This window comes from Mesoplodon bidens (genome assembly GCF_964165515.1).
Source record: "Mesoplodon bidens genome assembly, chromosome: 14".
Taxonomy (NCBI): Eukaryota; Metazoa; Chordata; class Mammalia; order Artiodactyla; family Ziphiidae; genus Mesoplodon; species Mesoplodon bidens.
The window spans coordinates 57305234-57329329 of record NC_138170.1 but is presented as its reverse complement, the minus strand read 5'-3'; the positions used below and the strand labels follow the sequence as shown (position 1 = coordinate 57329329).

At 37.0% G+C, this 24096-nt stretch overlaps 1 protein-coding gene across 4 annotated transcripts in view; it reads right to left on the bottom strand.

The window, feature by feature from the left end:
• The window catches only part of THUMPD2 (THUMP domain 2 tRNA and snRNA guanosine methyltransferase), a 46265-nt gene extending 22403 nt beyond the window's left edge, over positions 1 to 23862 (bottom strand). For 2 of the 4 annotated variants that reach the window (XM_081253513.1, XM_081253515.1), the window contains exons 1-6: positions 23622 to 23862; positions 18401 to 18536; positions 16624 to 17030; positions 15638 to 15715; positions 12847 to 12899; positions 5679 to 5766 (exon numbers count right to left, since the gene is read on the bottom strand). In XM_081253513.1, coding sequence (XP_081109639.1) covers positions 5679 to 5766; positions 12847 to 12899; positions 15638 to 15715; positions 16624 to 17030; positions 18401 to 18536; positions 23622 to 23747 — 888 coding nt within the window. In that variant the 5' untranslated portion in view covers positions 23748 to 23862. Of the gene's footprint in view, positions 1 to 5678; positions 5767 to 12846; positions 12900 to 15637; positions 15749 to 16623; positions 17031 to 18400; positions 18537 to 23621 lie in introns of those variants that run through there. The other 2 variants (XM_081253512.1, XM_081253514.1) reach the window with 2 other exon arrangements.
• Positions 23863 to 24096: the final 234 nt, after the last annotated feature.

Here is a 24096-nt window from a genome sequence, read left to right as displayed (position 1 = left end):
GCATCAAAACTGGATAAACCATCTAGGAAGCAAGAAAAGTTAGAAAAGAACAGTCTGTGGGCTGGACGCCAGTGACCTCCTAAGTACAGACATTTGGTAGATGGAGATTCAGCAGTGCACACTGATAGCAGCACATCCTGACGTAGAACCTAGAGTGGTCCTGAAACAAAGTGGAAACACCCATTTCAAGAAGGAGTGAGGACAGTGTCCACATGCTAGCAGATTAAGCAAGATGAGCTGTTTCAGTGGAGTGCTGGCGAAGAGAACCTGAGGGAAGTGGGCACAAGAGAGAGTGGGAAGAGAAGAAGCAGACACCAAATATGGACAACTAGTTTTAAGTTTTTCTGTAAAGGGAAGCAGAGAAGGGGGTGGTAGCTGAGGGAGCATGTGGGTTCAGGAGAGGGTTAATTCTTTTTTAAGTTGCAAGATATTACAGCATGTGTACATGCTGATGGGAATGACCTAGTAGAGAAAAAAGTCCTCAAGTAGGCAAGAGGGAATGGAATCCAGTACACAAGTAATGGAGTGAAACAAGGACAGTTCATTAATTATAATGATGACAAGGCAAAGTATGAGGGCGTAGCTTCCAATATGTCGGTAAACTTGGTGGGAAGAACATGTTACAGTTCTCTTCTGATTCCAATATTTAAGTCAATTAAGAAGTAAGAGAATTAAAAGTATGGTCAAGAAATGGCTGTAATGATAGAACATAAAATCCAAGCTGTGAAAGAGGGCTGAGGACAGGTGGTGAGTAGGGTCACCTACTAGAGGTCCCACGGAGTTAAAGAACTGCTTTAGGGCACAAGAGGAAGTGAAAGGGAAAAAGAAGGTTAACAGCAGGATTCTTGAAGCTGAGATTTTGGAAGGCATACCCTTCTGGGTATGATAAAGTCTAGGATATGACTAAGGCAGATCATTAGAGGTAGGGAAGCCAAGGGATCAGACTACAGAGTGGACACTGAGGTCATAAAGAATTATGACAGGAGTAATGGTCTATACCATTACAGAAAAGATAGGAAGAGATCTGTAGACACCGGGATAATCTGATGGCACGTGCTTCTAAGGCAGTGAGAGACCTGAGGCAGAAGGGGTGATGAGGCCAAGCAGGACACCTACCCCACCTCCAGGCCCAGCGGTCCCTTGGTCTGTCTACAGAGGAGGCAGAACGCTCAGAGGACAGCCAGGTTTCAGTCAGAGCCAGGGGGTACCTGATGGAAAGAAACAAAATGTCCTTCAAGAAAGAGACTTTCCCCTGGCACGAAATTACGGAGAGTAGCACATGGGTCCCCCATGAAGGGGCAGAGAGTGACAAAAAGAATAATGATTTAAATGGCAACTTTAATAGTGGTATGAGAACTAGCTTTTATGAAGATCTTAAAATGTGCCAAACATTGTGTTCTTTCTCCCCCATGGTCCCTGTTCAATGAGGTAGTTTGACCTTAAGCATCTTTCAATGTCTGTTTTACCATAGGACCTTTTCTATCCATGACATTTGGGTACACAGGCAGAAGCAGAGAAGTATTTCCATGTGCTTAAAAGAATAACTGAGATGTATAGAGCTTGGTTTTCCTTACTTGTTATGATATATAGGAAGAACAGCTTATAGGAAACATGAAAAATATCTCATGACCCCAGACTTAAGTTTCATTTTTCGTGGCACTGGCCTACCTGAGGTTGAGCTGCTTGTGCACTGCTCTGGGTACCAAGCTCCAAAGAGGGGCCTGGATCAACGCTGGATACTGGGATCACTTACATGGTGGGTCATCACTGCATTCCCCCCAAAAGAACCCTGCTGTGCTGTTTCTCACCTACTTTAACAGACCTTCTTTGTTGGTGGTCACATTAGAGAAACAATTTTTACTTTCGGTCCTAGCAGGACAAACTGACAAAAGGGAAAAATTTCATTGAGTATTATCTGTGGATATTTTCGATCATTTACTTTCTATATTTCTGAAAATTGTATGTTTGTATCAGATAAAGGTAACATTTCAAATTTGTAGGTGGTTATATAAATTTATATGTAAATATAAACTGTGGTGACATCACTGGAAGTTTGGGGAAAAATAAACTGTTACCATACCCCTCTCTCCTTACTAAAAGAAATTTAGGCTAAAGATCTAAATCAAATAAAAAAGAAAATCATGGATTCTGGGAACGTGGTAATATGGAAATAGCTCTCTCCTTTTTCTCTCAACTCTGAGCAACTTACTTCTGAGGCAAGTGAGGCTCAGAACTAGAGGCAACCGGCGCTAAGAGACACCCTGGGCTCTGCTGAGGTCCCGGGAGAAGGAACCAGTGTGAGGTCTCCTTGCCATGGGCTGGGTGGGTAATTAGAGACCAGCACTGGAACCCAGAGGGGAAATCACTGGAATCAGGGAAATACCTGGTCTTCAGAGATCTGTGGCCCTGCAGGGAGCCCGGTGCACAGAAAAGTTTTCACAGAGCGCTTCAGCATGGCTGACAGTCTCCTTACACTACCAAAGCCAGGGGTGCCAGAGATCCACTTGCCTTTTACCATTTACAGGATTCCAGCCATTTAAAATACTTTACTAACCACACTTGAGCCCCAGTGAGCCAACAAAGAAAAATAATGACACATCTAAGGGGAGGAGGTCCCTCAAAACCTAGAAAGAACATAGAGCAAACAGAACACACATCTAGTGAAATGAAACTTTTGGAGGGAACAGATGAATATGTGAAAGAAAGTAAGAGCTTCTAGAGATAGCAAATACAACACACACACACACACACACACACACACACACACACACACACACCATTTTCGAAAGCTAAAAAAGACCATGATTTTAAAGCTAAACATTTCAATAAATAAAGTAGAGCACATCTTTGTGACTCTCGTTATCGTTTCTAAGATAATATCCAAGAATAACTCAAAATGCAGAGCCAAAATATAAGGAGATGGAGAGCATGTGCGAAAGGAAGCTTAACATGCTTATCACAGGAATTGCAGAAGAAGAAAAAAGGAAGTAGTTTAAGGTTAAAGACACTAAAGCAAAATAATTGAGGAAATAATAATTAAGTAAATAATGCACGAAAGAGTACCTGAGGTGGAGGAAAAAAATGGTTTTTTTATAATTATACATTCCAAATAATAACTATTATAACTATGATTATTATTACTGTTGGGGTCCAGGGCAGGCCACCCCAAAATATGCTTCAATGGCATATTGATTATCTTGAATTAAAGTTACTTGAGAAACAGCCAGTAAAAAGAAATGATATTCACAAAGAAGGAAAGAAAGAAAAAGACACTCTGATCACCTCCTTTCCCCCTGAAAGCAGGAACTAAATCTCCCTTGTGAAGGTATAGAAAGCATCCTTATCACCAGAGTTAGGGAACTGAAGGCTAAGAAAGCTGTATAAACAAACTTTGTTAGTTCTTCATTTGTCTGCTACTACAAGCACACGCCCCTTGGTTTCATTAAATCTTCACAAATAATTGTTTCTTTGTCTAAAAATTATACATAAACAGCCTGCTTTGGTCACTTCAGGGGTCCCATTTCTATTAGACTTCCATGCATACAAATTAATTTTTTCCCCCTCCTATTAATCTGTCTTGTGTCAGTTTAATTATTAGACCAGCCAAAAGAACTCAAGAGGGGTAGGGGGGAAGTCTTCACCTCCCCGACATTACTATAGCAGAAGTCAACACTTACATACTTTCTATATGCTAGGCATTGTTCTAATCACTTGATAAATGCTAATTCACTTAGTCCTCACATGACCCTGTGAGATTATTTTCATCTTGCAAATGAGAAACTTAGGCACAGAGATGTTAAGTTATCTTACCTAAAGTTTCCCAGCCAGTAAGTGGTAGAGCCAGAATTAGAACTCAGACAGTCAGACTCACCGAGCTCTGGGTTGAATAGAAAAGACTCTTACATAAGTATTCACATCCTGGTGATATTACTGAACTTTAGAGGATTAAAGAGAAAACTCTCATAAGCTTGCAAGCAGAAAGGACAAGACAGGCATAATGGAAAAGAAAAATCACACCGGCGTGGACTGCTCACCTAGAACACCAGAAGTGAAAAGACAATGGAATAGCATCTACAGACCTCTGAGAGAAAAGGACTGCAACTCAAGAATCTTATACCTAGCCAGAGTGGCGATACCCAGGTTGACAGGAAGAAGTTTGAGGATATACAGAATCCAGACAGTATATTCCTCAATACTACATTTGAGGAAAGTAGCTAAGAAAAGACTAACCAAGCAACAAATAAACCTGAGCTGAGGCCTCAAAGTGAAGAACAAAGGCGAGGAGCACTGCACCTCACAATATACCTTTGTGTGTTTACACAGAAACGTGCATGTTACACACATTACATCTTAATGATTCAGGATAGACTGTGTAATATAAGTGCAGAATAAGAACTTTTGAAACAGAGGGTCATGCTTTAAGGGAAGGTCTGATACATAATAAATAATTTAGTTCAATCTAGTAGTTGGGAGTTGGGAGTGGAAGGGGGGGAAATGTTTCAAAGGTCTCATTGTAAAGGTCTCATTGTAGGGAGGAGTAATTCTGTGGGGCAGAAGAGAAAGAAGTACCCCGGAGGTCTCATCTTATGATAGGGAAGAGGGGACGGGGTGGGGGAAGATGAGAGTGTCTTGGTGGTGAAAACAGTGTCTTGGTGGTGAAAACAGTGTCTTGGCAAAGAAAAGAGTCGATGTCTTGTTGTAAAGTTAGAATCGAGTCCCATGTGTTTAATTACGAGAGCTGGGAGAGGGAGCCACTAATGGAATAAAACATAAAGTAAAATCCAACCTCAGGGAGAACAGTGAAATGATTAAGTTGCTTAAACTAGTAAAAATAAAGAGTAAACTGTAAGAAGTTACAAACAGAATAAAACAGGAGGAGTGCAATCAGGTGTATCTATCATAATACTGAATTCTCTCACAGAAAGACAGAGCCTATCAGAGTGGGATAAAAACAGAGTTCTGTGTTTATAAAAAAAAACACACTGAAAACAAAGTTGAAAATAAAGCAGTGTCAAAGAACTACTATAAAGGAAAATGCAAAGAGAAAGAAAACAGTGAAAATATTAATAAGACGGTGAAATTTTAATTTCCAAATCAAAATAATGAAAACTTTAATAACAAGAAAGAGGCACACTGCACAATGAAGCAGTAACATTCATAAAAGAGTATAAACCAAACTACACAGCAGTTGAATGAGGTAACAACTAATAATAATGCAAAATCTTAAAAAAATTAATAACCTAATAAATTTCAAAATACCTCTTTCAGAACTGAGCAGATAGTAAAACAGTAAGTAAAGATATTAAAGGCCATCTCTTGACTAGAAAATAAAATTATTTTCTTATGTCCATGGAATATTTACAAAAACTGATCAAGATCTTGGTTAAATTTTAAGAAGTAGAGGTTTTACAGGCCATGTGATTGTGACAAAAAATTAGGAATAATAAAATGTAGCTATCTTTTGACTCAGCTTTTTCATAGCCAAAATACTCTCAGAAGTTCAACAGTATATAAAAACACATCACTGCAGTTCGTAAGAGTAATGGCAAGAAAAGAAAAAGAAAAAAAAAGGTTAGAAGAACTAAAGAGAAAAGATGACTATCAATAAGAGATTGTGTAAGTTAATTATGGAAAGGACCTTGCTATTACATTAATAAGAATGAGAACAGTTTCCTTACCTTAATTTCTGCGAGAGAGGCCATTGCCCACGCTATGGTAGATCTCAGTCCTGCTGTCTTGATGTAAGCTCTGCTGGCTAAAGGAACCCTAAAAGAAAAGAACACCCAATATTACTGTATGTTAAAGAATATGATGTAAACAAAAATAATTAACCCATTCATATCTGTACCTCATTTTAACAAGTTCATACAACATGCACTAAAGTATTTCCTGTTAGAGAATACTTAACCTTATTACAAAATTACCTTCTCTAATTCGCATCTTGTCTAACCAGCCAGTGTGGTATTTCAGAAAGGTAAATTTTTTAGATAAGTGAAATTTAAACCCTTATGTGTTTAACTTATAAAGATTTAATCACATGAGAGAAATCTTCCTAAAGTGTTTATATACTTCCCTACTTTCCACACGGACTAGATCTTTCCTTGCTGATCTGGAGTCATCAAGAGGAACAGACTGCATTGTGATATAGATGTAGTATAGGAAGCAGGGCTGAATGGATGCTAACCCTTGAAATATGTTTTCTAAAAGGTCCCTTTTGTAAGTTTGCTTTTTGCTCATTTGCATCTTTCTCAAAAGATGGAATGAAGCATGACATTGCATTGCCTAAGATAATTTATCGAAAGAAGGGCTGAAGCAGACATCTCCCCAATGAGTTCACCGGTCTCCATTATGTATCACTTTATACTTTATCCTTTACCTAATCATTGCTACTATCAGTGTTTCCAGATTTGATACAAATTTTCAGAATATTATTTTTATGTTTCTAATGCAATGAACAAGCCTTTCCTTGGAAATATCAATGCACTTTTCTATTTCATGTATACAGTTTGTTGGTAAGACATTACGATGATTTCAAGAATCAGTGCCTGGTTGTTTAGGGGGTAGGCTTGTTCCAAAGCCACTAAGGGGCTCTTCTACTAACATTACACAAAGCCACAGTGTTTTCCAAACCCTATTTCCTTTCATCATTTTATTTCTGCTCTTTCTTTGACTTTAAGTTATCCTGTTTTGTGCATATTTACTGCAAGCCTCTTAAGATCTTAGAATGAAATGAGGTAATTATAAATACCTTATCAAATTAAACAGTATAATTGCATATTTACTATTATAATGAGGAAGCCCTGAATGGTAAACCCATGAGAGCTGTGTCTTTTTTCTCTTAAAAGGTTTATCAGGAAATAAAAATTTACATTGTAAATAGTATTATATCCATAGATTTGGAATCTGGGATATAAACTTTGCAGGTAGAAAGACTACAAAATATTTCGATCAATGAATCTTGCTTCTGCAGGCTAAGTGCAGCAATTATCTTGCTACAAAACACATTAGTTAAAACCAAAATGGAGAGATTATTTTCACTCTAGACACAAACACACACAAAGAGAGAGAGAGAGAGAATTGGTATGGAAAACTGTCTTTGCCCATATATATTACAAAGTGCTTTTCTAAGCATCAGAGATTTATGTAGAACCTTTTAAATTCTTAGCCATTAGGTGCATATTTTTACTAATAGAGGTTTTATTTTATGGAAGCCAATTCTATTAATATGTGAAAAAAGTGAACGCATTCTTATTTTGCTTAAACTTGGGCAAAACTAATCTATTACTTCAACAAAACGGCCTCATTATGTCAGTAAAGATAAAATTATTCAGGGGAAAGATGTGTTCAGAAATAAACTCCTTGAAAATAAAAATAATTCCCTACTTTCGTAAAATCCACTGATGTGTTTAATCAGAGTTTAGCTGACTTTTACCCTAGTACAAAAATAAAGGTGTTTTTTCCTCCAGAAAGTAGGCATAGAGGGAACTTACCTCAACATAATAAAGGCCATATATGACAAACCCACGGCCAACATTGTTCTCAATGGTGAAAAACAGAAACCATTTCCTCTAAGATCAGGAACAAGACAAGGTTGTCCACTCTCACCACTATTATTCAACATAGTTTTGGAAGTTTTAGCCACAGCAATGAGAGAAGAAAAAGAAATAAAAGGAATCCAAATCGGAAAAGAAGAAGTAAAACTGTCACTGTTTGCAGATGACATGAAACTATACATACAGAATCCTAAAGATGCTACCAGAAAACTACTAGAGCCAATCAATGAATTTGGTAAAGTAGCAGGATACAAAATTAATGCACAGAAATCTCTTGCATTCCTATACACTAATGATGAAAAATCTGAAAGAGAAATTAAGGAAATACCCCCATTTACCACTGCAACAAAAAGAATAAAATACCTAGGAATAAACCTATCTAAGGAGACAAAAGACCTGTATGCAGAAAACTATAAGACGATGAAAGAAATTAAAGATGATACAAACAGATGGAGAGATATACCATGTCCTTGGACTGGAAGACTCAACATTGTGAAAATGACTATACTACCCAAAGCAATCTACAGATTCAACACAATCCCTATCAAACTACCAATGGCATTTTTCACAGAACTAGAACAAAAAATTTCACAATTTGTATGGAAACACAAAAGACCCTGAATAGCCAAAGCAATCTTGAGAAAGAAAAACGGAGCTGGAGGAATCAGGCTTCCGGACTTCAGACTATACTACAAAGCTACAGTAATCAAGACAGTATGGTACTGACACAAAAACAGAAATATAGATCAATGGAACAGGATAGAAAGCCCAGAGATAAACCCACACACGCATGGTTACCTTATCTTTGATAAAGGAGGCAAGAATATACAATGGAGAAGAGACAGCCTCTTCAATAAGTGGTGCTGGAAAAATAGGACAGCTACATGTAAAGAATGAAATTAGAACACTCCCTAACACCATACACAAAAATAAACTCAAAATGAATTAAAGACCTAAATGTAAGGCCAGACACTATCAAACTGTTAGAGGAAACCATAGGCAGAACACTCTATGACATAAATCACAGCAAGATCCTTTCTGACCCACCTCCTAGAGAAATGGAAATAAAAACAAAAATAAACAAATGGGACCTAATGAAACTTAAAAGCTTTTGCACAGCAAAGGAAACCATAAACAAGACGAAAAGACAACCCTCAGAATGGGAGAAAATATTTGCAAACGAAGCAACTGACAAAGGATTAATCTCCAAAATTTACAAGCAGCTCATGCAACTCAATATCAAAAAAACAAACAACCCAATCCAAAAATGGGCAGAAGACCTAAATAGACATTTTTCCAAAGAAGACATACAGATTGCTAACAAACACATGAAAGGGTGCTCAACATCACTAATCATTAGAGAAATGCAAATCAAAACTACAGTGAGGTATCACCTCACACTGGTCAGAATGGCCATCATCAAAAAATCTACAAACAATAAATGCTGGAGAGGGTGTGGAGAAAAGGGAACCCTCTTGCACTGTTGGTGGGAATGTAAATTGATACAGCCACTATGGAGAATAGTGTGGAGGTTCCTTAAAAAACTAAAAATAGAACTACCATACGACCCAGCAATCCCACTACTGGGCATATACCCTGAGAAAACCATAATTCAAAAAGAGTCATGTACCACAATGTTCATTACAGCTCTATTTACAATAGTCAGGACATGGAAGCAACCCAAGTGTCCATCGACAGATGAATGGATAAAGAAGATGTGGCACATATATACAATGGAATATTACTCAGCCATAAAAAGAAATGAAATTGAGTTATTTGTAGTGAGGTGGATGGACTAGAGTCTGTCATACAGAGTGAAGTAAATCAGAAATTCTCACCTACATCTCTCTAGCCTAGATTTGTCCCCTGAATCCCAGATCTTTATCTTCAAAGGTGTGTTTGGACACCTTTTACCTGGAGGTTCTTTAACTACTGCAAAATTTACAGATATAAACTAAGTACACTCTCCTTTCCCTGTATTTACTATCTTGATATACGTCTTCATTTTCTTAGGCCACTTACCATCTATGTACTGGGTAATCTCATCTACACCTCCATTTGAGACTTGTCACCTGAACTCCAGAGCTGCAACTTTAAATATCTACTTGGACATGTTTCACTGAACACACAACTACTTCCTTTTCCCATATTTTATATCTCAGTGACTGACACCAGTGTCTCTTGGTTGCCAAAATCAGATATCTGGAAGTTATTCTAGACTCCCTAACATTTTCTTGAATGCATGACCTCCTTTTTATTACCCCCAACTTAGCCTTAGTTCATTTCTTCATCATTCATTGCCTGAACCAGTATAAGAGTTTAACCCCCCCGCCTTTTTATTTCCCTTCCACTTTAAAATATAATTTCCTTGGTAATTTTTTAAAAATCACAAACCTAATCACAACACTCTTCTGCTTCAAATTCTTACTGCTTTTAGAATAAAATTCAAGTTATTTAACCCAGCTTATAAGACACTTCGTGACTCGTTCCCAATCCTCAGTCTCCTTTTCTACCAGTCTCCCTATGCACTCCCTGTCCCATCTATACCGAAACTACCTGCTGTCCACCATGTACCTCAAGCCTCCTCACACCTCCATGCCTCTGCACATGCAGTTCCTTGCTTGTAAGATCCTTTCCTTCTCTTGTCCACATGAGATATCCTTGCTTATTATTCTCCATTTAAGTGATACACTGAGTGATACTCTTCTGTGTTCTTTTGCTCACCTGTACTCCATCCGTTAGGTCCTCTTTTCTAATTCCAATCAAGCACTGACCATATATCTGTTCTCCCACTAGAGTGAATTCCTTGTGTTTAATAACCATCTTACTCATCTTTGAACACTGGATATGTAGCACAATGCTTAGCACAGAGTAAGTACTCATTAGATAATTTCACTTGAAATTAATTGAATGAATTAAACTTACTCTGGCAAATGCTTCTCCCCTTCCCTCCCTAGTTGCTGATCTGTTTAAAGATAGAATAGTTGAAATTTATTCACCACTTACTGTATCATAAAAGCAGCTATCTCATTTTCATATGTGTTATCTCATTTAATCCCAACTATAAAGCTAGGAAGTAGATACCATCCTTTTCCTGATTTTATAGCAGAGGAATGTGATAATATGCCCCAACTCACAGAGTTATTTTGTGGAGAAGGGGGAACTGAAGTCCATGGTTCTTATCCACTATGTTTACTGTACCAGGTGATGTGCTACTAAGATACACATTTTTGTGTGTCCCTCAAACTCGATGGCTGCTCTGTCCTCTGTTGCATCACTTCTGACTTTCTTCTCGTCAGGGTGACCAGGTTACAGTTTCTGACCTCCACCATCACTTCTCTTGTCCACCGCTATCTGCTTTTCAGTTCTTCATATGCCTCCCTTGCCTCACACAATGGCGAACTGTTTTAATCAACACACTTCGTGATTGTTTCTTTCCTTTGCTGAGGTAGTGAAACAGACTAATCACAGAGCGTCTAATGCAATCTTATTTTCGGCCACTGCTCATTCAGGGTCTGAGCCTTAATTTTCAGATACATACCTTTTATTTGTCAACTTTTAGGTTAAATTACCAGTTATTACTTGAGATGCTATAAGCATGACTTCTTGAGGGTGTCTAGCAAGCATTAAATAAAATTGTACACCTTTTAAAAACACATATAAAAACTTATATATGTATATTTGTTAAGTTAATAATAAAAGAGCATGAAAGTTAGCATTTTTATATATGATTACAAATTAAAAATGAGTTCTTTTATTTGGTGCCAAAAATCTAAATACATTCATACTGCATCAGTCAGCCCTGCTGGGGATGAAATGTTCCTTATAAATCAATATTCTAGACACTTAAGCTCACCCTTTTACGGGCCAAAGTGTTAAAGAATATTTAGCTGCTTTATGAATCCTTCTAAAAATATATTTCATATTTTACTGTCTTACTAGTCTTCCTTACCCTTGTCTTGGTGACTATCAATAATTACACTAGGTTGAAATGTGGACATCTTTCAGTTTTTCCCACCTTTCCTGTTGACTATTATAAAATTTAAAAAACCCATGGTAGGCAAAATTGCTAAAAAAAAAAAAAAAGATTAACAAATATTCTGCAGGGGTTAGGGCCTGGGACTTCAGAAGGCACTGGAGTAGGGCAGCCTGGACACCTTGTAGGTGTAGCTATAAAATAGTGGGTTAGGTTTCGTCTGGGAGAGTTGGTAGGCTACTGGGGTAGGTGGGGGCCAAGGGAAAACAACAGAGCATTGAGGCATGTGATGACCTCGTGTGTGTTGAGTTGACAAGAAATATTATTTGGTGCATGATTTTTGTAATCTAGAGGCTAGTGGGGCCTACCCTATAACTAGCACACAGTGGAACTCAATCATTCAACACTTCTTGAACATCTACAGTGTTCTCAGCATTATGCTGATCAACTGCTATGGTGCACCATTTGATAAAAGCTATTACAGTGACCTTCAGCATTCCTATTTACATCCTGATTCAGGCTTACACATGCACAAATGTGAGCTTAGGGTAAGTGAGGTATTTCCATAGCACTTTTAGGATTTTAAAAACATTCCATGCCTAGAATCACCTAGAGAAAGGGTATCTAAATCACTTTATACTGTGTAAACAGGGCTTTGCATATAAAATGTTTTGAAGATGCCAACAATATTCACATGTTCTCAACAAACTGCAAATCCCTATTTCCATCATCCAACCAGCTCTTTCTTCCCAAAGCATCTAGAAAAAGGACCTGTCGTATGATAAGCGTTCAATAAGTATTTCTGAATAAGAAAAGGAATCAACTGCATTTATTATTACATAGTACCCAACATAACTAGGGAGAAAACCTGAAGAAGATTTTAAAAACTGGAATTACTCTCCCACAAAAAAAGAACTGCAATAAAATTTGAAGAACGTTTAAGGTGACTTTTAAGAACTGTGTTATATTTTCTACTTTAATAAAAAAATCCAAGAAGCCAACAGACTAAAAATTTTAGCTAAAATATGGGCCTGTGAAAATCATTTAATAATAGAAATAATTAGATATAATTTTCAGTATGAATCATGTAATCAGTGGGTTATTGTGATCAAATCTTTCACAGCTCTAGTCCGATCAGATCATATCTACTAAGCTCCGTGAAAACACTTTACTGGCTCAAGCAAAGAACTCAAATGCTTTGCCTTTAGCCCCCTCTGATATATCAATGTTTCTTTCATACTATAAATAAAAGCACAAAGTTCTTAATTTTACAAACTCTACTAAGGAACAAACCTGAAACTTAGAAACAATATCTACCTGAACACAGGAATTCCCACCACAGAGTAAATGTCACTTAGATGTATAAAGATCTGAAAGAACAAATACAGAAGTTAAAATGGAACAGGAAATGCATTACCAAATGATTGACAATTTGAAAACTTCCATTTTGAACCTATACAACCTATATTTTAATAAGAAATTCCAAGGCTTTGTCATATCCAGAAAAATGTTCCATAATATTTTTTACTGAGCAGAGGCAAAGTAAATTTTAAGTACATCTCATAGAAAAATTCTGAGGTCAAATTGTATACAAGTTATATTGAGAATCGTATTACAAAGAACACAAGGTCACCGTTCTTCCCAGCGATTCTTTGAATTACCTTAACTAAATTAGATTTTTCATCATTTTAGGTTACAGACAACTACCTAAATCTACCCTAATTCTAGCCTCAAATAAGACTTGATGCCATGGTTAACAGAAAACATTCTTTAAGCCAAATATACTGTAGCAAGGGTGACCTTTCCCCTCCCTACTATTTATAGGGGAGCTTCTTCCTTCTATTACCTTGTTATTTTTCCCCAGTTTTATTGAAACATAATTGGCATATATCACTCTATATGTTTAAGGCATATAGCATGAAGGTTTCATTCACGTATGCTGTGAAATGATTACCACAATAGGTCCAACTAACATCCATCTTCTCATATAGATGAAAGGAAAAGAAGGGGAAAAAGGAAAAACTTCTTCCTTGTCATAAGGACTCCTAGGATTTACTCTCTTAACTGCCTTCCTTTAAGTTGTATAGCAGTGTCAGCTGTAGTCGTCATGATAGGCCATGATGACGATTTAAATGTCTCAAGTTATAATTAGTAGCCCACATAGATTTTAAAGAACCCTCCTTCTGTAGCCTGATGAGCCTTATGGAATTCTCTAATTCTGCTGTTTGACCTCAAGAACATTTGATTCCTGATACTTTTACCCCAAAGGTATTTTAATATAGTTTAATCAGAATTATTCCAATATTGATAAACTTTTATTAAGAAAAGAATAATCTGGAGTGAACTCCGTTTAGTCAGTTTAATTCCTTGATTACTGAAGCTAAACTTTCCAATTTTTTATATTTTTCATTTAAGCAAAACTACTAATTGGGATTCTTTTCTATTTAAAAGTTATATTAAAGATAAGATATACTGATATTTTTATATATCAAATGTTATCAGGTATAGCTTTCCCCACTATGAAGGTTTTTCTATCAACTGTACAGAACAAAATTTGTTAAGATTTGATTCTTCTGTCAATTTTGGTCACGGATTTTACTATGTGTGATTCTATTGTTGTCAATTTTGTTTTGTGTTGATTATTTCTACCAATAGATATTATTATTATTATTATTTTTTAAAGGGCTTCAAATGCTTCGCTACCTATCTATCTATCTATTTATTTATTTATTTTTGGCTGTGTTGGGCCTTCATTTCTGTGCGAGGGCTTTCTCTAGTTGTGGCAAGCCGGGGCCACTCTTCATTGCGGTGTGCGGGCCTCTCACTATCGCGGCCTCTCTTGTTGCGGAGCACAGGCTCCAGACGCGCAGGCTCAGTAGTTGTGGCTCACAGGCCTAGATGCTCCGCGGCATGTGGGATCTTCCCAGACCAGGGCTCGAACCCGTATCCCCTGCATTAGCAGGCAGATTCTCAACCACTGCGCCACCAGGGAAGCCCCCAATAGCTATTATTAATTGCATTAAATGGATGATAGGAATTAAATTAGATATATTTAGTTATGAGCTAAACTATGAGAAAACTATAATTCTGAGACAGTGAGGTAGAGTCAGGGAGAGATGGAGAGGAGGAAACCAGGAGAGCAGAAGATAAGAAAAGTGGAAAGGGGCAGATGAAGGAAGACACCCTTGTGTCAAAACATTCTTGAGGTCAAAATATTTTGCATAACAGCAATAAAGAATATAAAAGAGGCACGACTTTTTAAAAGCAAAAAATATCAAATAACAAAACTGAAAAACAGCACAAAATCTTCTGATTTGGCCAGCCATTACTCCATTTAAAGCTATATAACAATAAATTTATGATTAACGAATCATAAAAGTGACTAAACTGGTCAAATTTATGAGATGGTTTTCAAAAAATAGTGAAGAATATTTTTTATAGCTAGAATTTGTTTTCCCATGTAAGTGTTTACTTTGTTCTAATTAAAAATTGTGTAACCTCCTTAAATTGATTTTGAAAATAGAGAAAAAGAAAAACAATCCCCAAACCCTAACAAAGCCACGATTAACACACTATTTAACTTTGTATTGGCCTTTTTGTTTTCCGATTTTTTTTTTACCATTAGCTAGAATTTCTTATTATACGGACTTGTTATTTATTATAGTGATTATAGACAGCATCTCTGCAACCTTATGTTAAATGTTCAGTTTAACTGTGACTAAACAATTCCATTCCAAAAGTCCTATTTGGATGAGACATTTTCACAGTGAAAACTGCTAGCAAAATTATCTGCAGTATTCTATTGCTAAAGAGGAGACAGACTGCTGGCTCCATGTAGACATGATTTTTAAAACTCTAAAGCAAAATTGAAAAGCACAATAAAAGTTGTTGACATTGCAATAATATTGTAATACCTGCATGGGGACAGATGTCTACTAGACTTATCATGGTGATTATTTTGTAATATATGCAAATGTCGAATCACTGTGTAGTTCACCTGAAACATACTATTTTATGTCAACTATATTTCAATTTAAAAAAAGAATAGTTGGCATCGTCTTTAAAGAATTAGGTTATAAGCATATAAAATAAAATGAACATTCATTACCTCTAAATTTGGATTCCTCAAATCTGCTTTCCATCCAAACTGTTTCATGAGAGCAATTCCAATTACTCTTCCTACCTCCTGGAAAAGCAGCAGGTTACAGAAAAGAATATACTAAAAATGAAAATTTTAAGTTTAAATGTAAGCAAAAACTAACAGAGTCTGCAGGAAAATCAATCAGACTATCTGATGGTAATTTAAGGTTACAATATTAAAATATCACACAAAAGCATTTTCTACTCAAGGCAAAAAGGGTACATTTTACCTCTTCCATCCCCAACACATCCTATGGCATTAACGTCTACTCGTATGTAATCTTTATTCTTGTAATTTTAGATACATAAAATAACCAGATCATGGCCTGATAAATATGGTCATTCTGGGTTTTAGGAAACAGATGCAAGCTGAAAGATTAACTATTTTAGCTATGGCGATCCTATATGTTTAAAAATTACCAGCAATAGCATTAGGCTCAAACTTAAGGGTCTGATTTTAAGACTGGCCAAAGGACCTAGGCTTATGCCCTTTATATTACTGAACTTTGTAGGGTCTGTTCGTGGTCTTTGCTCTCCTTTTACGTCCATCTGTGTATTTGCATCTGGGTCCTGGGACAATCCCACATGTAGGACCTGGTGCAGAGCAACAATTCAATAAACACAGAACCGAACTACAGAGAAAGCCAAAAAGCTTCAGACCATGATATTAGGATTTCCAAATGTAAAGGATATCTATTCGTTTAACAAAACTTTTAGGGAGAAAGTAAAAGGAGGTCTTTACAAAGAATGGCATACTATTCCTCTTAAGCATCTGAGGTACAGTTAAGAAGGAAAATGCATTTTTAGAAGAGATTTAGTTATATGAGATTAGGCCTAGTTATCTGTCTGGGCCTGGTTTATGTATTCTGAGAAAGGTTTTCACCTCTTTTTAGATCTAAAGAGTAATAAATTCTTTTAGAAAATGGTAACCCACTCTGGAGGGGGAAAGTGTACCTGTGCAGTAAAGGTCTTTGTAATGGCTCCACTACAGCGACAGGAAACTCTGAAAGTTAAGTCGTTCTGGTTATGAGTATCAACTGCTTCTGCTACATCGTTCTGAAGTTCTTCTTGAGATTTGTCTCTTTTAGTGGTAAAATTTCCTTGCTCCAGTGTTGCTTCTTCTATTTGTTTTTCCATTTGGCATTCCTTATTCTCTTGTATCTCTTGCATTTGATCTGTTTTCAATTTTTTAGCAATGATGTCATTTTCTCCTGCTTTTCTTTTTAGTGGGTTAGCGTTTTTTTGAGAAAGTTTTACCTTTTTTGCATCAAGTTCAAGAAGATTTTTCCAAATTGAAATGGCATTCAACCAACTTTCAGGATCATCATTTGTAAGTCTCTGCATTTCATTAAATATTTTTCCTAAATAAATAAAATCTTAGTTTACCCTTTATTGAAGCTATTCATCACCCCCAAATCCCATTACCTTTATTTCTTTAAAATAAGAAATTTTATTAAATTGCTACTTGAATAGTGACTTCCCTTTCATCTGGAATTTATATAATTTAACATAAGAATATTGTACAGAATAAAGTTCATTCATATATTCCATACTTAATGTCAAAACTGTTTTAAAATTCCTACAAAGTTATCATTTTCTTTAGCAAGATCATTTGTCCTACAATAGCATATGCATCTCTTCAGTATACTTATAGTCCTAGAGCATGTGTTGATCTTTAAAATAATGCTGATCTTGCCTACAAAAATTAAGTTTAAAAAAACAGAATAAATTGCAAAACACAGAGCTCAAAAACAGAGCAACTGAATCTTGGGACTATTTTAGACCATACAATATTAGCACAGATCGTAAAATGATTTTCCACAAAGTAACACTTCAGATATACAACCCATTCATAACTTAGGGACTGCCAGCCATACTCGATAAAATGTAACCTTTCCTTGATGAACAAGGGACATCAAAATGACCCAAGAATAATTACTGTAGTTCTCTAAAGATGAAAGCGTGTGGAACATTGGGATGAAATTTTATTCACCCCACAATAAAATACCTTAGGATTTGCTTTAAAACAATTTTTCTGCCCTGTCTTGGTTTCTTGCCATTTGTATCTTTCTTGACACATTTTATTATAGACTATATGATGACATGGTCTCTTGTGCACAAGCAGCAATCAAAATGAGGTTTAAGGCAATGTTTTATCCAGATGTATCTGATCCTTTTTTGTTGCTTTTATCAAGATCTTTACATTATTTCAGCAGCATATTTATAAAATTAGGGAGTGGACAAGAAATCTCTTAAGCCCTCTTTAACTCTAATGCTTTATAAATGGGTATAAGGTTTTTCAAAACATTTAAAGTTCCCCAAACAGGAAATTTTACTATGTAGTATTTTTCCAATTATATCACTCATCGGTTAAAATTTAGATGGTGACAGTTTTGGCCAATTAATTAAATCAATGCATTTTGGGTTATTACATGCTCCTAAATCTAAATAAATGCACTGACCATACAGAGCTCTAGACAAGGTGTCTGATCATAATTCTTAAGGAAGAAATGTGACTTAGGACACTAAAATCTCAGAAGACAGGCAGCAGATTACAAAGAGAAGAGACATAATTAGGTGATAATGTTCAGGAAATACAGAAAAATAACTAATTAATGATCCCACGGGTCTGAATCTTAAAAATGTGAAATGGCTACATATTAATTACCAAGCAGAAAACTGTGGAGTACAATATATCATGGGGGGTAAAAGCAATAGGTATACACTGTACCTTTACTTACAGAAGAAACCTTAAATGGAAGTTGCTTTTTAATCAGCAAAAATAACCTTTCTGCAGATTTTAATTTTTTCAGCATATTCAGGTCAGAACAGGTGGTGAAAAAAACTTTTCCTGAAATATATTCAACCTAGAGATAGAAAAAATAGATATTAATTAAAACATAGCACCTAGACTAACAATAATAAAAATGACCATTTCTGAAGTATCTACTATTTATCAGACACTGTACTAGGCACTCTGAATACATTTTTCTCCCCCTCATCCTTATAACAACCCTCTAAGGTAGATTTTATCATCCCCATTTTATAGATTAGGAAACTGAGGCTTAGAGAGGTTAAATAATTTGTATGAAGTCACATAGTCAGTGACCAAGATCATAATCTTTCTATGTTACCTTTTGGAAAGTGTGTGTGCACACACTACTAAAAAAATAGAACACAAAATACTCATTAATTATCAAATCTCACACAACTGTTAAGAGTGGGCAAAGGACAGGTATAATGGAGAGGACAAATGAGGTGTCTAGCCCAAGGTTAAAATAATCAGTAGGTATTTCTTAAACATCTACCTCGTGGTCTACAAGGAAGCATACAGTATAAATCTTAAAGATGAATAATAATGTAATAGGCATACACTGACATACAAATTAAAATGTAAAATTTATAAGACAACAACCTGCATTAAACCCAGAAGAAAACTAACAACTTAACATAATAAATGCACTGATAAGTAGTAGGTACAATAAGTAGCACCGACGACGGAAGCCATCGTTAGTAAAAGTCTCAGGGAGGAATCCTATAAGACTTAGGAAGAGGGATTCTAACAAAAGAAAAAAGGGCACGAACACACAGATGGGAGTGACAACCTGGCTGAAGTAAACTGTAAGTCAGCATGGCAACATTTGCTGTGTGATGCTGACTGATGGTGTCAGGTGGATGGATGGTGTAGCTCAGGCCGCCTTGATAACGGTCACGAAATTTCGAGAACTACAGATGCTAACGGTCAAGCATTATAAGCTTCTGATGAACACTATGACAGCACTAAATTAGCCGGCAGAAAAGATTACTGTGGAAGAGGCATAAAGGACTGAGTGCTGACTGTGATGCTGGAGGGAGAAGGAGATTACTGAGGAAGAAATAATGAACCACTTGGCTGTGGGAACTGGAAAATGGACAGAAGCAAGAAGTATGCATCAAACAGAAAGAGGTTTTGGAGACAGGATGCTATGTGGTCAAAGTCAGGGAAGAAAGGAGAATGAAGAGAGCACTGACTCACAGAGAGTGGAACGAGGTACAGAAAATGGTGCTTAATGTCAATGGAACCCTAAACCTTGTGGGTCATTCCAATGCCCTCAGGTTCAGGATGGATGTGGATAGTCCTAGCATTCTCCCTTTAGCAGTGGCCATGGGCTGACGGACATGGTTTTATGTCATTTCCTAGGACTGAGGCAACCATGGAATTTGGGGGATCCCATGTGTGTAGGTAGCTCCCATTCAATGGGAATTTGAGCTCCAAATGTTGTATGTTTGATCTGACCTGGTCTAATTAAGCTTTGGGGATGGTAATTTCTGAGGTTACCACTCTAGCTTGATGAAGAAGAATCTCCACTGGGGAAGTCCTAGGTTGATAACAATTAAAACCCCAAAACTTCCAGTTACAAGAGTAACAAGTTCTGGGGCTCTGACATATAGCATGGTGATTACAGCTAGTAATACTGTTATTATATAGCTGAAAGTTGCTAAGAGAGTCGATCTTAAATGTTTTCACCACAAAAAAGTAATGGTGCTTATATGACGGGATGGAGGTGTTAGCTAATGCTATGGTGGTCATCATTTTGCAATATATAAATGTATCAAATCACCTTAAACTTACATAATGTTGTTATGTCAATTATACCTCAATAGAGCTGGAAAAACAAATAAATTAAAAAAAAAACCCAAATAGCTTAGGTACCAGCAATGTAGCTAACTAAGAGAGATGGAGGAAGGAGGGAATGAGAAGAATGTTTAGGAATCAGTATTTAAGGGGATAATGAAGTAACTAAAATAAGAACTTCTGGTTTCTACAATTTACTTCTCATTACAAAGGTGACATTTTCCCTCTAAAGTCAAAACTAAATATATGCCTCAAAAGTGCTTAGAATTTGGAGAGACAGTTTTAAAAAGTAAATTTTTAGAAGTTTAGATTTTATGTTACTTGACCGAAAAATATAGCTGATGTTAAGCCATCACAAAACAGGTTAACAGACATGAAATACCTTGTCAAGATTCTGGGGGAGCTGAAATAAATATTTTACTGAAAATGTATGGTTTTAAGATCCAAGTCTTATAAACAAACTGATGTAAACATCTAGACCAGTGATTTTAACCTAAGTAGTCTAGACATTAAATTTGTTATTTAATTGTACAAAGATCTTATCTTTTCTCATTCACTTGAGTCTCAAGAGAAACAGTTTATATAGTGAACTTCCTCCAAAAATATATTTTTTTGAGGAGGGTGTGGAGAACAAAAAAACGTTGACTGAAAATAAAGTTAATTAAGAGGACCTAAAAGGTCATTTAATTTATTTGGGGTATCCAATCATAAGAATAATATGTGTTGAGGCACTAAATACATTCTCAAAACCAAAAGCAACATTATTCTCTTTATTTAAAAAATTAACATTAGGCCTACATTCCTTTTACAAGAAATGAACATGTAATCAGAAGTAGTTTACGAAGTTGTAAAACAGCCACTGTGAGAATCAGTCATATATATGAAAGCACTTTAACTGTTCACCCTTTGTAAAGACATTGTATCTCAAAGTAGTAGAGAAATGAATTTTGCTGTTTATGATTTCAAACACTGAAGCTACCGTTACTCGTTTTTTTTAGTTTGTAACTGATCATATTCAATTACAATAATTAGGGAGAACTGTGGCATTTTAGAATATTTTATCCCAGTATTTGTTACTTGAAAATTTATTTATATATCCAATCTGTTCTTTCCATTTGGAATTAAATCATTAAAAACTGCCTAAAACCAGCTGGTTTTATGTCTAACACTTCAGAAGATGAAATAACAGCCTTTATTAAAGAAAAAAATAGCTCTGTTATCGGCTAGCATTATCTAAGCAGTTAGCAGTTTTACCTTTCTTTTAAAATTCAGGGATTCAAGTCTGACACAAAGATGAAAAGCTTAAGCCTATGCAAAAAAGTCAGGTACAGTAATACAGGGAGATACCAAAGTTTTCCTAATTCTATAGATGCCATTTCATTTCAGAATTAATTTTTAAGTGCTAAGTGAAGGACTGAGGTGGGGTGTGAGCTTTTTTTGGATCATTTTAGAAGAGAGAATTTAAAATATATACTTTACTACATTAAATGAAAAACTATGAAACAACTCAACTATCTCCTTAGCTGTACCCCACTACCCTCTATCATCATGACCCCACTAAAAAAGTAAAAACAAAAAGACCTGGGTTAATTGTCTTTGCTATGTGGATTTATAAAGGCTGATTAATCAACTGACAGGGCCTCCTGGCCAGCTGGCATTGGAGACACCTCTACTACCTTCAAAATTACTGTTACTGCTTTTATTGTTATAATAAATAACAGTATTTAACACATTAAACATTATTACAAAGTAAAGCTTAATTTTACCCAACACATTTCTTTAAAGTACTCTACACACTACATACTATAGTATATATTTATATGCTATAAACTAAATATTTAAAAATACACAGGAACCTATAGAGAGGCTTGCCCCACCACCAGGAGAAAAAAAAAATCAAACCTGAATATGACCAAGTGCTAGCTATAACTTACAGGACTCCGATTTACAGGAAACATAGAGGATAGAAGAACATATGAAACCACACCATGGAGAAGCAAATGGCAAAGACTGAGAACAAGCAGAGACCATCTTTTTTCTAATAACGCAGCATATGCAGTCTGGGTCAAGCCATCTGTTTTTCATACCAAGAACTCTACGTTAACATTTTAAAAAATCAGTGCAGCAAGACGTCATGGCCACACAGTGTTTAAGGAACTGGACCCAGGTCCCAGCCTGCCTAGGTTGAACATGATAACATGCTCATGCTTGATTTCACAGACAGCTTGGGTGTGAATCCCAGCTCTGCTATTTTCTGGTTCCACGACTTGAATATTTTATTGGACTTTACCTGTGCTTCATTTTCCGTTTCTGTTAAATGTGGAGCCTACCTCATAACACAGGGCAGTTGTGAAAATTGTCTGACACATATTAAATGCTTAATCCATGTCAGCAGTTGCTATTGTTGCTTTTTTACATTAGCTACATTCAATACTCTATGACATTCTGTGACCAAAACCACAAATGGCAGGTAGTCTGATAAAGATTGATGCCATTCTTCATGACCCCTCTATACTCCTCCCCCCAACCCCTCATCACTGAAAACTCCTTTTGTAGACCTTCAACACTGCATGAGTCCTGGGAGTGGAGTGGTCAATTTCTTTCAATAAGCTTTCATTTTCCAAAAACACATCATTCACGCTGTCATATATATCCCAAGATACTGGAGCACTTTTCTATTACATCCTTTTCCTGTTTTCAAGAACCAGGCTCAGCTTGTCCTAGAACCTAAACTGATGTTTAAAACCTTCTTCGTTTCATTGAAATTAACAGCGTATAAATGCCAGCAACTGTTAACTTCCTCCTCTGAGGCTTCCAAGAGAATTTTTCTAGCTACTATTTACTGCGTGTTTAAGGTGTACTTTACACACCCTTTATCATTTAATCCTCCCAAAAGTCCTATGAGATAAACATAATCATTGTCGGGAAACTGACAAAAACAGCTGAACCTGAAGATTGTATTTGCATTTAAAGGATGGAGAAAGGATTCTGACAGGTCTAATTCTAATTATAGGCACTATCAAACACTTTTCTTTTAAAGAATCCATGAAGTAACTTGCGTCAACCTCTCTTTTTAACAAAACTTCACGCGTGACAGATACGCGGTAACAGATGTGCAGGGAAAAACGGCTGGCGGGTCTTTCCGGCAGTAATTAGAGAACCTGCCAGCAGAACTCCGAGGGCCAGGACGTCGCCTCCGTGGGTTCGCGGGCCGAGAGCGCGGGGCTCACGTCGCTTTCCCGGGTCTGGGACGGACCCCGGCGGAGAGGCACAACGGCCAGGGGCGGGGACTGGGCCGCCCTGCTTCCCGCCCGGGCGCGCGACCAGGCCGACTCACCTGCGTGGCCGCCAGCCGCGACCGCACCTCCCGCATCAGGAAGGGCTCCAGGCCGCGGCCCGCGGTGCAGAAGAAGCGGGCGCCCGCTGCAGGCCCGGAGCAGAGACCGCCCGTCACCGCCGCCATGGCGGCTCGGGGTCATGTGGCCTCGCGTGCGCGCGCCGCGGCGCAGCGGCCCCGGAGGCGGCGCTCACTGGGTGAAGGGCCTGGTGTTGCCAAAGGCGAGCCGGGCAGGGAGGTCCCGGGAGGGTGCGATCGGCTGGGAAGGACCCTGTGGGTCTCCTAGGTTAACTGCTTGGAACCCCCTTGATTAGGCATCTGGAATTATTTACAATCACAGGTGGAAGGGATATGATTGGGATCTATAATGCGGATGTATAAAAGGGATATGATTGGGATATATAAAAAGGAGATATATATATATACACACACATAGAGGGTGGCAGAGTTTATTTCAGAGAGAATAAAGCCTGCC